This window comes from Peromyscus leucopus, chromosome 5, assembly GCF_004664715.2.
Source record: "Peromyscus leucopus breed LL Stock chromosome 5, UCI_PerLeu_2.1, whole genome shotgun sequence".
Classification (NCBI taxonomy): Eukaryota; Metazoa; Chordata; class Mammalia; order Rodentia; family Cricetidae; genus Peromyscus; species Peromyscus leucopus.
Genome location: NC_051067.1, coordinates 91,826,318 through 91,842,849, shown reverse-complemented (window position 1 = coordinate 91,842,849; position 16,532 = coordinate 91,826,318). Strand labels below are relative to the sequence as shown.

Below are 16,532 nucleotides of genomic sequence, written 5' to 3'. Positions count from 1 at the left end.
TATCTTATGTTTTTCCCCCTTACTAAATATATAGGCAATACAAAAACCTTAAACCTTAAAAATCAAAGACCAACACAGAGGAGAAAATGTTTATAATCCTGTTGTCTCACATAACCATCACCACTTTAATATATTGGCCTCTGCATAGTTATTAGTATTTTACAATTTCAATGTAAAAGCCCTTCTCTATGGCTGGCTGTTTAAACTGATGCATGAGCTAGCCCATGTGACAATGAGAGAGGGCAGCAGCATGGTCTGGAGAGGACTTCTCTCGGGCTTTGCTGCTGTACCACAGGACCTTGGGAAAGACCTCTTTCCTCTCTCTCTTTTTTTTTTTTTTTTGGTCCTCTTTCCTCTCTTGAGTTTTCTTTCTTGATTGTCAAGGGCTTGTCACTGAATCCAAGGACCTGCCCACTAGAATATTCTGATTTCATTGAAACTGGGATTTCAGGAGGAAGTCGCATGAATCTCGATGATAAAGGACATTTGCAAGTCTTCCCCTAGGCTGTAGTGAAATTTTATTATTGTATATCAGTTTCACTTAAAGTGACTTTCTCCCAGAACCAGAACCACCGTCTGAACTGATGGATCTCCGAGTTAATAAATGTTTTGAGGAAAGCATGAAAAGGATCCTTTTAGGCCGAGTAGAAACATCGGCAGGCTCTGCACTGTTCCCAGTGCCTGGTACTCCATGACAAAAGCATTCCACGGACTAAAGCCCCGCAGCTGCTATTGGATTCTTTTTGCACCTCAAGAAAATTGATTTTGCCCTCTGTCTCTGGCGCTGTGCGTACCGTGAGAGTGGATTGGTATGCAAGGGCTGGTGCATATTAGGCACCCGAGCTCTAAAAGTGTTAAAAGGCATCTGGGTTGTCTTAGAGGGGTCAGTTTGCACATTAAACGATTTTTGTTGAACAGTTAAGATGTCCTTTTACTTTTACCATTCTGTATGAGGACTTTTTTTTATGCATTTTAACAGTTATTTAAGAGTCCCCTTGTGCTGAGAAAGGAATCTGAATATATGTGCCTTAAAAAAAATAAGCCTGGTACAAACAGTGTAGGCTATTCCATCAACACCATCAAAGGGCTAGGGACTGTAGTTGGAACAATATGTAAAAATACAGCTTGTGAAAGATTTCCTTTATTAACTGTCATCATCCACAGAATATATGTTCAAATAAACGTTGTGTAATAACTAAATTTGAGATGAATAGGCCCCTTAAGAAACAGCGAAGTCATTCAGAGTAGTCAGTGAGAAATGGGCTGTGAGCCTGCACCCTGCACACACTGTCCTGCTCACATGCTCTCCATGGCCTCATTGCCATTTGTCACTGTCGGCCGACTCCGTTCTCATTAAAGCACGCCAGCACAAAAGCAACTTAATTTTCTTAAGAGAAGAGGACACCTGATTCAATTTAGTGCCCAGAAACAGGAACTTGCATATTTTTTTCCATGCCTGAATTGAGAAGAATAGTTACAAACAAGAACAGCAACACTGCTCACCTTAAGATAAAGGATATCCAAAAACAGTTTTTTTCCCATCATGGTATCAAGAAATGGATCTGCAGAAATTAGAAAGAATTACAGTTTACTCCTGGAACAGCAATTCGATAACGAACATTTACTCTCAAGTAGGATATGTGTCAACATTTATAAAAACATGTCATTGTGTTCCTTCCAGCAGTGGCTTTTAGACCAAGAATTGCAGCGTTCCAAACTGAGTCACTAAGTTGGTGGATGCTTTGTAACCATACTAGCCTTTTCTTTTTCATGTGACAGTTTGTTAAAGAAGCTGTTTCATTCCTAAGGGCATAAAGGTAGTTTTATATTGTCTCTCAATCTCTCCCTCATCCCCAGTTCCCACCCTCACCATAGACAGGATGGCAGCATTGAGTGAAAGACCTTTCTGTCAGGGTTAGGGAGGAAGTTACTTCATCTTAGCTCATGGACTGTTTGTGTAGGATGCCTATCTAGGTGAACAGGCAGACATCTCACCATCTTGCTTAAAAATAAACTTTGCATTCTAATTGACTTTTTTTTTTTTTTGAGACTGGGCATTTGGATAAATCACTGTAGAATTTAGGACTCCAAATATCTAAAGATCATAAATCATCAGCAATGATCTATTGGGCTGGTTGTTAAAGTATGGGAATTTTGCTTTTGATTTTTGGCCTTTTATTAATGTTTGTTTGTTTGGTGTGGGTATGTGTGTTTGTGTGCTTACACACGAAGGCAAGCGAGTTCACATGAGCATGCCGTGGTGTGTAAGTGTGGATGGAAGTCAGAGGACAACCTGTGGGAGTTGGTTTTCTCCTCAAGTGTGGTTTCGGAGAGCAAACTCGGGTTGTCAGGCTTAAAGCAAGTACCTTGACTCGCTGAACTTCCAGCCAGCTCCCCATTTGGACCTTTTGTCTCTCCCTTCCTCCCAATCCTCACAGACCAGCAAGGTCACATTATGGACAAAGAAGGAGGGCCAGAGTTTTGGAGCTGAGTAAGGCATGGGGTGGGAGGGGCTTTGGTTTTGCTGATCTACTCTTAGGTCATGGGACTGACTGAAAGGCATAGAAGGTTCCAGAGGCATTTTATAGCAGGAAGGGAATAACCACTCCAGAAAGTCAAGGGTCAGGGTGGTAAGAGATAGGCACCCATATCATGGTGATATTTGGTGAAGAAAATACCATCCAGAGCATTCACAGCTTCCTCAGACCTTCTGCAACATGGTTAAGCTTTCTGTTTTCTTCATCTTTTCTTTTATTCATTTCATAAAAACCCAGTGATTTTTACTATCTGAGAAGAGCAAAACCCTGGCCACCCAAGAGTCTGTCAGATTAGCTGGTGACCACAGTGGAGAGTGTCGGTTGGGCAAGTGCTGGTCACACTCTGCTCTGTCTTGCTCCAGGATGCGATGCAGTAACCACAGAAGTCATGTCGAGGGAAGAACACTGGGCTTAGCAGGCCCAGGTCTAGCCACATGCTCTCCCTTGTTACAGACTCTGGGCGCCATCTTCTCATTTCTGTTGTCTTTACATGGCAGTAAGGAGCAGCTTTGGCTGACCACAGACAGACACCTGTCCTGCTCTTGGAAACACGCAGAAGAGTCCGGAATAACCACATCTATTCCGAAGTGTCTCAAGTTCTCTTGCCCATCTCCTAGTAGCATCAGGCCTCATGCCACTGGTGGTCCTCCCACAGGTGCAGTCTTGTGGCACCCCCTTATGCTTCACCCCCACCCCAAGGCCTCAGCTCCAATCCTACCCTGCCTGCAGCATCAGCTCCAATCCTACCCTGCCTGCAGCATCAGCTCCTTTGCTTTGTCACTCTGGCGTGGCCTGACCTCTGTGTCTAGAGCTTGTTTCCTTTTGGTTCAGCTAAATGTTTATAGTGCTGTGTTCCAGTCCCTTCACTGAATGGGGTGATGGTGAGGATTGTAAACCTGAGGTCCTTTTCCCACATCCTCCCCTGACAGCTGCTCCGTCGGATCTCATGGTCATGTGCTTAGCAATCTGGATTTACTCGCTGTTATTAAATAAGCCATGTTTCTTTGCACTTTGGATTACAACTCCACCCCAGCCTTTAACCCTTTATCTTGACGGCTATTGCCAGAGTCTCTTCTTGAGTGTGGTCTCAGAGTGAGTCCAGAACAAAGGGCTCACATGGCATTGAGATGACATTGCACTGTCACAGAACTGAAGTGTACCTTGTCCAGACTCCCGCCCTCTCCCTTTGCCCCTGCCTCACTGTGGTTTGTTCTAAGCAGACTCCCATCTTTGTTGCTTCTCGTCAGGAAGCAAGTGCCTGTCTCTGGTTTGGGATACCTTCCCTGCCCAGCCACTGAGGCGAAAGGACACACGTACACATGGACCCTCTTCGGCCCAGCATGGACATGGCTGTCACTCAACAGCCACCATGGGAAAGTGGTGTTCATTGGATTCCATGCAGTTTTTATTACTTCCGTTGTTGGCTTGCTTGTAAATGGCTTCCTACCTCCAGCTTGAGAGGAGGAATTGAGCCTTCTCCCCAGAAGGAAGAGAGCAGGTCAAACAGTACTTCTGGGAGTTTCCATTGCTTATTCCTCTCCTTAGTCCAGTCTCCATCTAAGCTGTGCAGAAGAAGGGTACCCTGGCCCAGTTTTGACATCTTTTCACAAGTGCTGAGACTGTGTTTGGTGTCTGACTTGTGGGTACTGTCCACATAGGCTCCCTACCTTAGAACACCATTGGGAATTAGGACAGCCATAACCATCCTTTTAACATCTTAGAAACAGTTCCTTATACTGCAACCAGGAGGCAGGACACTCAGAAGCCAGGCCCTTCACAAATTAGCTTGTAATAAATCATTCCTATTCTACGTAGTGGTGGGTTTAGTTTCTTATTTAGTAAATGAGCAAGGGGAGGGCAGAGGACGAGCACCAAGACAGGAGACTTGGGCAGGCCCCACAGTGTTCATGGAGTAGAAGGGACCAGGCACGCTTCTGTAAGCCCAGAGTGTGAGACCTGGGCAGAGCACAGCTCTCCTAGGATTTGTGAGCTTTGGGCTTTCCATAAAGTAGAACTTGACAGTATTCCATTCAGCAATGGAAATTATCACTTCTGTGACTTCAAAGCTCTCTGTCTCCATTGTTTTCAGGCTTTAAGGAAATTTATTACAGATAGATTATGAAAAAAGTCGAATTTTACTAAGTCACTTAATAAAGGCGTGTTACATAAAACATAATGAAACATCAGTAAAATACCTTACTAGAAGTACTGAAAGCAATCTAACTGCCCATCAAATGTAATTACTTTAGTTACATACTTTGCAGATGGAATTGGAGTGAGTAGTGAGAATGTTGTGTAGCACACTCAGCTAACATTCCTCAGTCATTTAAATTGTGGGGTTTTTTTTGTTTTTTGTTTTTTTTGTAACATTTATAGAAGGTATTCTGTGAATCAGGTGCTATCCTAGGCTGTAAGGTACAAACAACCCTGAATGGATAAGACAAGATCGTTGACGTAATGGAGCATTCTAGAGGGGGTATGGGTTTTGATATTGTTTTAATTGTTCTGTCAACTGTGTTTATTGGCTTTGTGTCACTGAGATGAACAACTTAAGAAGCAAGATGGTTTCAGAGGCTTGTGGTGGCCTGTCCCTGTCCTTTGAGCCTGTGGCAGCCAGTACACCATGGCAGACCAGGTGGTGGGGGAGACTTGTTTATCTGAAACAGAAGAGGGGATCAAGAAGGGGCTGAGGTCCCAGGAATATCTGGGGCATTATATCCCCTGTGATCCGACATTCTTCCAGTATGCTCCACCTCCTAACGGCTCCATCAGCTGGAGACTAAGCCTTGGCACGTGGGACTCAGGACCTTCAGATTCCAGCTGCAAGAGTGAGCGGTGAAGTGCTGTAGAGCCCAGGCTCCCCTTCAGTGCAGACTCCCTGTGGCAGCTCATAGCTCCCTTCAGTTCAGGAAGCTTTATTCTCTTTAAAGATTTTTGTTTAAAATATGTAAGGACAATAGTGGATGTGTGTGTGTGTGTGTGTGTGTGTGTGTGTGTGTGTGTGTGTGTGTGTGTGTGTGTGGTGGGGAGGGTTGTCTAAAAGCCAGATGTTTGCTTGCCATTGTTTATCTTGGAGCTTCCCAGCACAATGATACCTGCTTCAAAGGGTGGTTTTTCTGCAGCTGGTGAGCAGCCAGCAAGAGCCATCATCAACATGCCGAGTAGGAACTAAAGTCCTAACTTTATTTTGAAATCAACCATTACATTTTGGCACAGGAGAGTAGAGTGAATGGGAAGTGGCTTACCATCCTGCTGCCCCACAGTCCTGTCCGATAGAGAAAACAGCAAAAAAGAAAAAAATTACCATCCTGCTGTCCCACAGTCCTGTCCGATAGAGAAAGACAGCACGGTAAAAGCAGAAATTAAAAGCCAGACAGGCTTTTCCTTGCTGATGGTATGAGGTATCAGATCCAGTCTCCTGGGTCTGTCCGTCCTCGGAATCTGCCCATCACAGACTAGCTTAATAGGAGAGGTGGACTTCTTTCTGGAATTCTGTAAATGTGTTCAGTTCATGCCTGGGATGAACTTCACCCCATCCCTTCCTTAGAAGACCCTTGCCTGCAGTGGGTCAGGGAGGCATGTGACCAGAGTCCAAGAGAGTGTGACAAGTGCCACGGTGGAGATGAGTTCAGAGTGTCCTAGTGGCGGCAAGCATGAGTTTGTTCAGGCCACCTACGAGTGTTGTGCATATATGCTAAGTTGTGTATGGGGTGCTGGCTCACTGGAAACTTGGAAGGATGGGTCCACGAGCTGATTTGTTAAGATAACCGAGGGTTGCTTAAGCTCCTCCCCACTCCCTTGAAGGGGGAATTAATTATTTTAGATCAGGGAGCAAAGATGTAAGAAATCGCATGATATTGTGAGTTGGGGGGAAATCGGGAGTAGTTTAATGAGGCAGGGAAGGAAATGGAGAGAACTGTCTACAGAAGGCCTTGTAGGACTGTGCGAAAGGGCAGGACGGCCCTCCTTACATCAGAAAACAGTCTCCGAAACTCTTGAAACCATCATTCCCTCATGTACTGCTGCTGTAGAACTGAGCCTAAGGTTGGGGTCAGTATCCAGCTTCATCTGGCCATCGGAGCACCTGGGACCCTAAGCCAACCACTTCACCAAAGTTTGTTGATTTACTGCCTGGGTGGATGGCATAGCAGAGAATCCAGATCTTCCCCATAATCAGAAAACAGTTCAGGAGGTTGCTGGTGACATCCCATCGTGGCGCCGATCCCCATGAAGCATGACTTAGGTTTGGATCACAAAGGCGAGCAGGAGTGACTGGGTTGGAGGGCTCCGGGTCAGCAGTAGCCGTCAGTGCTTTAACTTGGACTTGTGCGTTCTACTTGTAGTAACCCATGTTCGGTAAGTGCTGGGCAGGCGTACTTGCTCCTGGTAGAAGGTTAGGAAAAGGTCTGAAGATGATTTAGAAGGAGGAGCTCTAGTGGGAAGCGCTCGTTTCTCTCTTTGAATAAGCTAAGTCTATGTTAAGCATAAAATGCAGCCGGTGCGTACAGGTTTCTGTCAAGTGCATCGTGCGACAGGGAAACCAGTGTTCCCTGCTGCTCTGACCACAACCCACTGGATCCCCTTTTATTTTTCTCTGTGTATGAAACTTTCCTGGAATTGTCCATAATGGAATTCTAGGGAGATGCCTATAATATGCTGCTATGGCTTATAGTTGTCATTTGTAATATTTTATGTAGGTGAATCTTTTTCTCCCTCCTCATCTCTCCCAGCACATCACAGAGCGCCATATGCCGCTGTCTCTGTCAAGAAGCAAGGGTTTCCCTGGTCTATGGTTGTCGCCTGTGTTCATGCCACGGAAGAGCTGGGGTCCAGTGCCATCTTTTATTGATAGGATCAGCACAGGAGAAATCTAATGAAATTATCAAAGCTTTGAATTAATTATGAAGTGGCATAGGAGAGCCAAGCTCTCTGGAGCCGGCGATCTCATTAGCCATTCACTCCCATCGCATCCTCTGGTGGAGCAGAAGGCATTTTCAGCTACAGCCTAGCCATGTTGGACTTGAGTCAAACTTGCTAAACTGATGGCCTCTTTTCCTACATTGCGCCCGGAATGTCCCTAACGATTAACCGACACTGCTCTGGACTTCCTGGGCGTTTGAATAGGTTTTCTCTACATGCTTTTGGCTTTTGCCTAGTTTTGGTTTTTCTTTTTTCTTTCTTTCTTTTTCCCCCCTTTTCTCTCATCAAATCAGATGTACAAGTTTTCCCCATTTTGAGTAATGTGAAAAGCCACCAGGACTATGGCGTGTAGCTTCGTGGAGCACAGGGACTGACTTGGTTGAGGGTGGATAGCCTCTGCAGTGGTCTCGGGGATGCTTTGGTAAGCAGAATCGATAATTTCTTCTTTAATTGTGGGTACCAATTGCACGTTTCCTTGCTTGTTCTAACCAAGAACTGATTAGCATGACAATAGTTCTCCTGCTCTCGACTGTCCTGTCCTTGGTTCTAAAGTGTGGACAGCAGCTGTCACCTGGTGATGACAGCTCATTGTTAGGGAACAGCTAATGTTTGCTTTACTGTTACCCACCTTAGGGATGCTCACTGTTATGTATAAATCAACTCTGGTCTTTCTAGTTCTAGCAGCAAAATCAATAACAACCAAGCTGTGATTTACTGTCAGATGGTTCTTTTGGACCATCATCCAGTTTTGAAGCCTTCCCCTGCCTGCTTCTGCGGCCCGTTATTGATAACATCCTAAGCTGCAGTCATCCATCTTAGTAAACTAGAGGCCACTGGCATCTTTGAAAGCAGTGACTAACTTTCCTCTGTAGGGTCAGCGTCTGAGGTTTTGAACAGTGGGGAGAGGGATCTTTGCTCGTCCTGTTGCCGTTCACTTTCAGTGAATGTTTCTCCTGTTTATTTTCTTCATAGGCAGCTGCAATATTTAATTCAGCATTTGGAAGTTTTTTGGTGAGTACACATGGTTTAACTTTGCCTATTTTAATTTTTCTTAAGATAAATTGTTTTGCACAAATGATTTAGTAAGAGCTGAACTTCTTTTGCTCTTTGGTTAAACATAAAAGTTTTGGGATCTTTGCACATACCCTTAATTATTCCCTGAGGAAAATTAGTAAGTAAACACTAGTGAATATTCTCTTGCAATATATTTTGGAGGCTTGGGTTTAATAGTCTGTTAATGGATTCAAGGAATCAATTAAAATGTGATGTGCCCCCTTATAGAGGTTATATCGATATATTGATCCCTTAATGAGGTCTTTTAGATGATTATTATTTTGTGTCATGGGACCGAGGATTTTGAAAAGGAAACATGACCCAGCTGGTCAGAAAGGGAATGCTAATTTATGGTTGACACGTCCTTTATTTTCTACATTTCCCTATCAAAGAAGCTACCTACGTACGATCTTGGATATGTCTGAGACATCTTTGTGGAACAATAACAAAAAAATTGATATGATTCATGAGTAAGTTGCAAGAAAATATAGTTTTAGAGATTTAAATGTCAATTATAAATGAAATGATTCAAATGCAGTTCTACCTTTGCAAGCAGAACCTCTACTTATGAGTATATTGTTTAAAATAAATTATCATAATACTTGATTTGTGTTCTGAAAGAATAGAGATAGGAAAAGGTTCCTGTATTTAATAATGCTGCTTATAACTTCGAATTTACTAAATTCAGGAAAATAAATTAGAATATCTGTGTTAGGTGCAAAACACATTTATAGAGCTGTAATGTAGTGACTTACAAATGACTGGGAATATAAACTGGCTTATGAATCTAGGTAAAATACCCACTCTGTGTGCTTAGTATATTCTGTATGTCTCTTGTTTCTGTATTGTATGCACTAAGTGATAGTTCAGGTTTTAAAGCACATTGTTAACCTGGTGCTAATTCTCAAAATGCTAGCTAGCTTTGGAGTCGTTGTCTTCTGGATGACACTCATCGGTTCTGTGAACACTGAAGTATGTCCCATTCTTCCAGAGGCGTGTTGGGGTTTTGTTACTGTTGCTGCTGTTGTTTGTATTTTGATGCCATATTTTTATTGGGCTTAGAAGCAAAGTAATAAAGTATATTTAAAAATAACCTCTTGGTCGGGCATGGTAGCTACGCCTGTAAGCCAGGACTGGGGAGGCTGAGGCAGTAGGATTAAGTAAGTAAGTTTAAGGCCACCTTCAGCTGCATAATGAGACTGATTCAAACAAAAAGAGAGACAGAGAATGGAGAACACAGATACAGAGAACATACACACACACACACAGATACAGAGAACATACACACACACACACACAGAGACAGAGAATGCACACACACACAGATACAGAGAACATACACACACACACACACAGAGAGAGAGACAGAGAATGCACACACACACACACACACACACACAGATACAGAGAACATACACACACACACACACAGAGACAGAGAATGCACACACACACAGATACAGAGAACATACACACACACACACACAGACAGAGAATGCACACACACACACAGATACAGAGAATACACACACACACACACACACACACACACACACACACAGACTGATTTTTAAGACTTTAGTTTTGACTTAGTAATGTCTCATTAAGTCACTGTTTCACTTCTTCCGGTGTTACTTTCTACATTGTCACAATTGTTTTACAGCATAATATGTATAAAATTCAAAATTTCCAGAAGCCAATTTTGGTTTGGTTTGAAATCATACACATCCTCTGTGAAGCATGACTTCCCAGCTTGTGTTGGTCACTCATGAAAGTGCCCATGATAACTTAGAAAATGCAGTGAGTTAGTTGTGTGAGTGGCTGAAACAAAAGCCACTTTCCACTCTGGACAGAATGCTTGCTACAAGTAGTTTGAGCTTTACACTGGCCACTGGTGTCCCTTGGGTCATTTTCTTTTAGGCTCAGATGTGTGCTCAGGTGCACATAGGGAGAGCTTGCATAGAACTTTCTGCATTTTCCTTCAGCTCCTTCCCCTCTAGGGTGTGTGTTCCCTTAGTCTTCTGTCCTTCCTTTCTTCACTCTTTTTTTTAAATTTTATTTTAAAACCTTAACGTATCTAACTATGGAAATCTGGCCACACATAGATAGGTAGTAAAAGTGTTTATGGAACTCTGGCCACACACAGATAGGTAGTTTTCAAGTAGGTCTAGAGCATACAAAGATTGCTCCAGTAGCTTGTGGACCTGACACCTTAGAAAAGAAAGCAGTGTAGCTGGGTGTAGTGACACACACCTTTAATGCCAGCACTTGAGAGGCAGAGGCAGGCGGATCTCTGCGAGTTCAAGGCCAGCCTGGTCTACAGAGTGAGTTACAGGACAACCAGACCTATACAGAGAAACCCTGTCTAAAAAACCAAAACAAACAAACAAACAAACAAACAAAGAAAGGAAAGCAAGCAGCGAGACAGTTAAGAAGCTAAAGAGAAGGTGTTACTGTAGCTACATGGTGGTCGTCTGAGCAGCACAGGCAATGTGTACTCAACTCAAGCGTCTGACCAAGGGCATCTCTCCAAGCTGGCCTGAGCAGCAGAGGCTGAAGTGGCGGAAGTCTTTTCTCATTTTGCATTTCCTTTCTTTCTCTCCTTTTTCTCTGCAAAGTTGAAGATTACCGGCAGGGTTGAGAATGATGGTGGTGGTTGTGCATGCCTCGCCCCAGTGGAACACGGAATTCTCCCCTCCAGTTCCTTAGTATGAGTAAAACAGGCTTTGCTTGATGAAATAAATGCATGGAGGTCTCGTCCAAATACGATGTGATGACTTGATCTCTCAGGGGACAGAACTCATGTCTTCCTGCTCTGCCATCCATAGCATGTGGCTTCCTTCCTCCATGGTTGGCTCATGAGCCAAAATAGCTGCTGTAGCTCCCCCCGCAAGTAAGTCTTACACACACACACACAACACACACACACATACACTAGCAGCCCTGGAATTCCAGTACCATCCTTCCACTAATATCTTGTTGCGGAAATCAGCCACACGGTCATACCTCTTCAGCAAAATATGACAGTTTGCCATGCTTTCTGTCACTGAAGAGAATGTTCAAGAGCCAGTGCATCCTTTCTATATTTCTTATCTTCCTATAAGGAATGTTCAAAAGTATGCACAAGTTTGAAGAAAGAACTTTAGTGGAATGATATGAGAAGTTGGTCCTTGAGTTGGCATTACAAAGAGGACTCACTCTACAGAGGGAAATTTTGAATTATAACTCATTCTAAGGAGGGGATTTTCTTTATGAAGAAATTTTGTGCTTATGGGTAGTAGCTACCCTACTGAAAGCAGGGTGGGTTTGAATTCTCACTTGACTGAATATTAACTGAGCCAGATACCTGCCCTGAATGTACATAATGTGGAGTATCATATCATCTATGTATAGAACCATGTTGAAAACGCAAAGAAAATGCTTGTGTGAGGTGGTAGAAACAGCTCTGAGGTAAATTTACTTCTAGTGTTGGTCCAGTCTCTGCTATTAGATGGTTTTATATGTGACTGTTGAAAACCACAAGGAGTTACCTCTGCCAGGTACTAGAAACTCTCAGATACACTGAATCAATGGCTGTTCTCTGGTTATGAGTAATCATCCTTGTCTGTGTGCGCGCGCATACATTATGAGTGACCATTCCTTGTGTGTGTATGTGTTCACACAAAAGAAATCATCACTCATAACCAGAGAATGTGTATATTAGAATCTGTATATATTCTATATTAGAATCCGATATTCATTAATATTTCAGGTTAATTCCAATTACCTGAAACCTTTGTAAGACTTTTATTAGAAGAAATTTTGGAGAAAGACTTAAGGGTATTTTTGTTGATTTTTTCGGGTGTCTGGGTATAACAAATAAAATATGGTCCATATTTATAGCTAGTTTAATAATGTCCCAGGTCTAATTAAAACACAGTAATTTTAAGAACTAATTGTTATATAAAACTTTTTTAATGGAGCTATACTGCTAATAACTAATGATAGATGAATTCAATTTACATAAATTTCAGACCAAGAGAGTATTTTGAAATTGTGCCATAGAGGATTGCTTTAAGTTAAGATGTTAATACACCCCATTCTCTGCCTATTTTAGCTGTTCAGCTTAGTCTTATTGTATACTGTAGTAAGTGACTTGAGACTTCCTTCTTGATGAGATGTGAATAGAATTTGGTAACTCCGTGCTCTGCCTAACTAAGATGATGTCTAAATGCATATGTCTGTGTGTCCCGTGTAATGCATATGCCTGTGTATCCCATGTAAAACCTACACATGTCAAGAGCAGTACCTCACATGTTGTGTTCTCATCAGAAGGAGGTGTGTTTGTGTGTAGATTCTGCAGACAGTTTTTAAAGAGTTACTAGTTTTATGTGTGAGTGTTTGCCGGCATGTGTGTCAGTGTCCTGGATGTGTGCCTGGTGTCAGCAAGAACAGAGGAGAATCTCACAAGTTAATGCAGGCCATTCATGTTTCCTCCCTTCCCTTTCCTCCGCTTCTCCTTCAGCACTCAGTCCTCCCTCTTCTTTCCTCCTCTTCTCCCCTTCCTCCTCTTCCTCCCCTCCTCCACCCTCTCTCTGTGCAGGGTCTGACTCAAACTCATAATCCTATTGCCTAAGTCTCCTGAGTGCTGGAGGCCAGGCACTTATTTTTTCTTTTCTTTTACCCAAGTCTAGGGTATATTTAGATCGTGGATATGGAAGAGGTCATTTTGCTCAGTATTAGTGATGATATTAATTTTAACCAACTCAGATGACTTGGAATCTTGGTTTACCCTTCCAAGTTCAAGACTTGATTTTCATTGATTCCGATGCCAGAGTAAACAGGCATCTTCAGGATCAGGTGGGGCTCAGTGCCACCCTATACAATGCCATTTCAAATCTATCTTTGTAGCAAGGACGTGGCAAGCTCAGGACTTTGAAAGGTGGCACTCGCCTTTATCACTTTTCTTATAGACCTTTCTCTTTACAGAGTGGAGCAGAGCACTTTTTGGGACAGACAGGCATCATGAAGGCTGGATTGCTGACAACTGACTAGTTTTCCTTTAATGAATCCTGTTGATTACGGGGCTGAGGAGTTAGCCTAGCCAGTCCACCAAGCCACACAAGCTGAGACTCAGGTGGATCCTGAGCACTCACCTAAAGGGCCATGGCTTGTGCTCTGTGCTGCAGTCCTAGCCTGAGGACAACAGACACAGGATGCATGGGGTTGCTGGCTGGCCAGCCTGCCCTACTTTTTGAATTAGAGACCAGGGAGAGCCCTGTCTCAACAAACAGGGTAGATTCCAGCTTACACCAATAATAACGACAAAACAATACTATTGATTCATTTAACAAGGCAACACAAAAGGCAAAATACAACTCTCACCTATAGGGAATACATTTTATTCTAAAGCCAAATATATGAGTGACCATGGATCCTATATTTGCACAAATTCCATATTCAACATGGCCATCCTTTTATGAGGCTTTTATAGAAAGAGAACAAAAGAACAAAGAAAGTCACAAATGAAGACCCTTCTTAAACACACTGGTGGAAACACTAGCTGGATGTTATCGCAAATGGGATTCTCTGCTGTAGTCCTCAGATTCGATCTGATGTCATCTTAGCTTTTTTGTGGGAGCTAGGTTTCTGTACATTCCAAAGGACTTACCTAATTAATTGTCCCAAAGATAGTAGCTCACACACAAGGAGGACAATAAAGTACTGTTATGAGGGCTAAAGAAGGCCCAAGATAATTTGGCTTTGGAGGAGTGGCATTCCAAGATTGCAGCAGTAGGTGTTTCTAATCAGCTGGCGAGCTCAGCAGATGTCTGCTGAAGGCAGCAGCTTCTTCCCAAGATCTCCTCCTTCACATGAGATACAAAACTACCTTGGATGTCCTCAGAGCCGGCTAGTTCATGGCTTCTTTCTAGGTACTGAAGCCAAAGCAACCATAAATAAACATGGGAAAAACAAAGCAGCAGTAGAAGATTGAAGAAGCAGGATGGCAGGGCCGTCCCCAGTGCTCTTTCCCGGCGGTCAGGCTCCATTATGGGTCTTGCCATGTCAGCATGCTGTTTGTTAAATCAGACCCACTTTTAAAATTTGAATTTATCTCAAGCTCAAACTTCACCGCAACACTATAAATAAAAAACTATCCTGTTATGACTAAGGTAGCAGATACTAAATCACATAGGAAAAAGCTGCTATAACTTTGTAGCTGCAGTCTGCAGCCTACATAGGCTGTCTCCCTCCTGCCACCATCCTGCAAAAGATGAAATCAGCACCAGCACCAACAGAGTTTGCCTGTGTGAGTCAACTTCCCTTCTAGCCTCCCTGTGTCCCATGGATAGCATCGTTGTATGAGTTTCTCAATCCCAGAGACAAGTTAGAGCCCTCTGGGACAAATGAGGAAACCCCAGAATCAGGGTCCCAGCACTGGAGGGTGCCTGTCTCTTTCCCAGACTCCTTCTGTGTTCTGCTGTCCAGCACTGGACAAGTGTGGACAAGCTAGGCTGGAACTGAAAAGAGGCTACGCGGCTGAGAAAGAGGACCCTCTCACAGTTGAATTTGGATTCATTTTTAAAACAAACTCTCATCTGAATTAATCAGTGTAAATAAAAGTGGCCTTGTTATTTAATCAAAATGTGTGGGAATGGCTACCTAGTCCATTTTAGCAGCATAATTCTCTGTGTGGCCTGATGTCGCTGACTGGTGTAGCAGGTAAATGCATTAGCCACAGCGGCCATTTTTCTTGCAGATTTGTGACGTAGATTTAATTACAGGGATGACCAGCAACTTACAAATCTAATTTCGGTGGAGGTTGAGGCAGTTTTTTTATTTTAATAATGATGGATTTTTTTAAAGCAATGATTTCATTACTATTTAAAAAAATCTTCTAGTGTAGAACTAGCCAGTTGGCTGCAGTTATTTTATCACCTTTAACAAATGCCATGCACTTTCATTTTTATTTTTATGAACTTTTAAAATGTCATCATTCCCAAACTGGAAAAGTATTTGCCCCAAAACCTTTTTGGACAAAAATAAATAAATATACATTACTTTTGATGTTTATAAAGGGTCTCCTTAGGAATATGACCCTCACAGTTGGTTAAAACCAAGATTAAGTTTCCTTAGTTTGAATCCAAGCTGCTGGAGACCTGCATAGCTTGACGGCCTTCAGTGCATCTGCCCAGTGACTCCTGCTTCTTAGTGATCACATGGTGCTCATCTTTTTGATTCACTTTCTCCAGAGCAAACATTTACCAAGATTAATCTATTTTTCCATTGTAAAAACCTTTCATTGACTCTGTTTTGTTATTGTTGGTAGAAACAAAATTTCAGGTCACATGTACAGAGATTGTTTTAGACATTACTATTTGCCCCTGTTGGATGTTCAGTCTGAGTTCAGGTAAACGTACCCATGTATATGGTGGCGCGGCCTAGGGTGAAGTGATTTCTGTTTGATCAGAGGTTCCTTCTCGCCCGTTTGTTTTCAGCTCTTCTCCCAGCTTCAGCCCTAACTGCCACTGAGAGGATGCCCTCTTTGTCTTTTCCAGGGGGTCCTGTGAATGGCATGACTCTGCCCTGTGGTTCTTGTCATGTTACTGCGTACGTCATCAAACCTTCTCATTGCTAAGTCGCACTGCATTGCTTACTGAGTGAGTGTTGATAAGCTTTGGGTTGTGTGGTACTTCGGATATTGGATGACTTTCACAGGGCTGTGTGTTAAGGACTTGGTCCCTAAGGTGCTGCTGTTGGGAGGTGCTGAGAATCTTAGAAGGAACATTGTGGATACGCTAGGGCACTAGGGAACGATGGAACCCCTGAAATGAAGTAGGTGTTCAGTGTGCTCTGCTGCCCCTCCCTATCACTGCCGTCCAGCATCTTAGCCGAGATCTAAAAACAGTGGCTGTACCTTACCACAGAGGGAACCTCTAAAACAGCTAAAGGAAACGTCTCCTCTATAATGTAAGAATCTCAGATCTTTTGTTAGAGGGCTGGAAATCTGACAGTTTATTTCTTGTGTTTGTTGACTTGTGG

The 16,532-nt window shown here is 43.0% G+C and overlaps 1 protein-coding gene across 5 annotated transcripts in view; it reads left to right on the top strand.

Moving 5' to 3' along the window:
• The window catches only part of Slc10a7 (solute carrier family 10 member 7), a 227,547-nt gene that overhangs the window by 62,334 nt on the left and 148,681 nt on the right, over nt 1-16,532 (top strand). For all 5 annotated transcript variants that reach the window (XM_028892893.2, XM_028892892.2, XM_028892891.2 and 2 more), the window contains exon 5: nt 8,430-8,468. In XM_028892893.2, the coding sequence (XP_028748726.1) occupies nt 8,430-8,468 (39 nt within the window). The remainder of the gene's footprint in view (nt 1-8,429; nt 8,469-16,532) is intronic.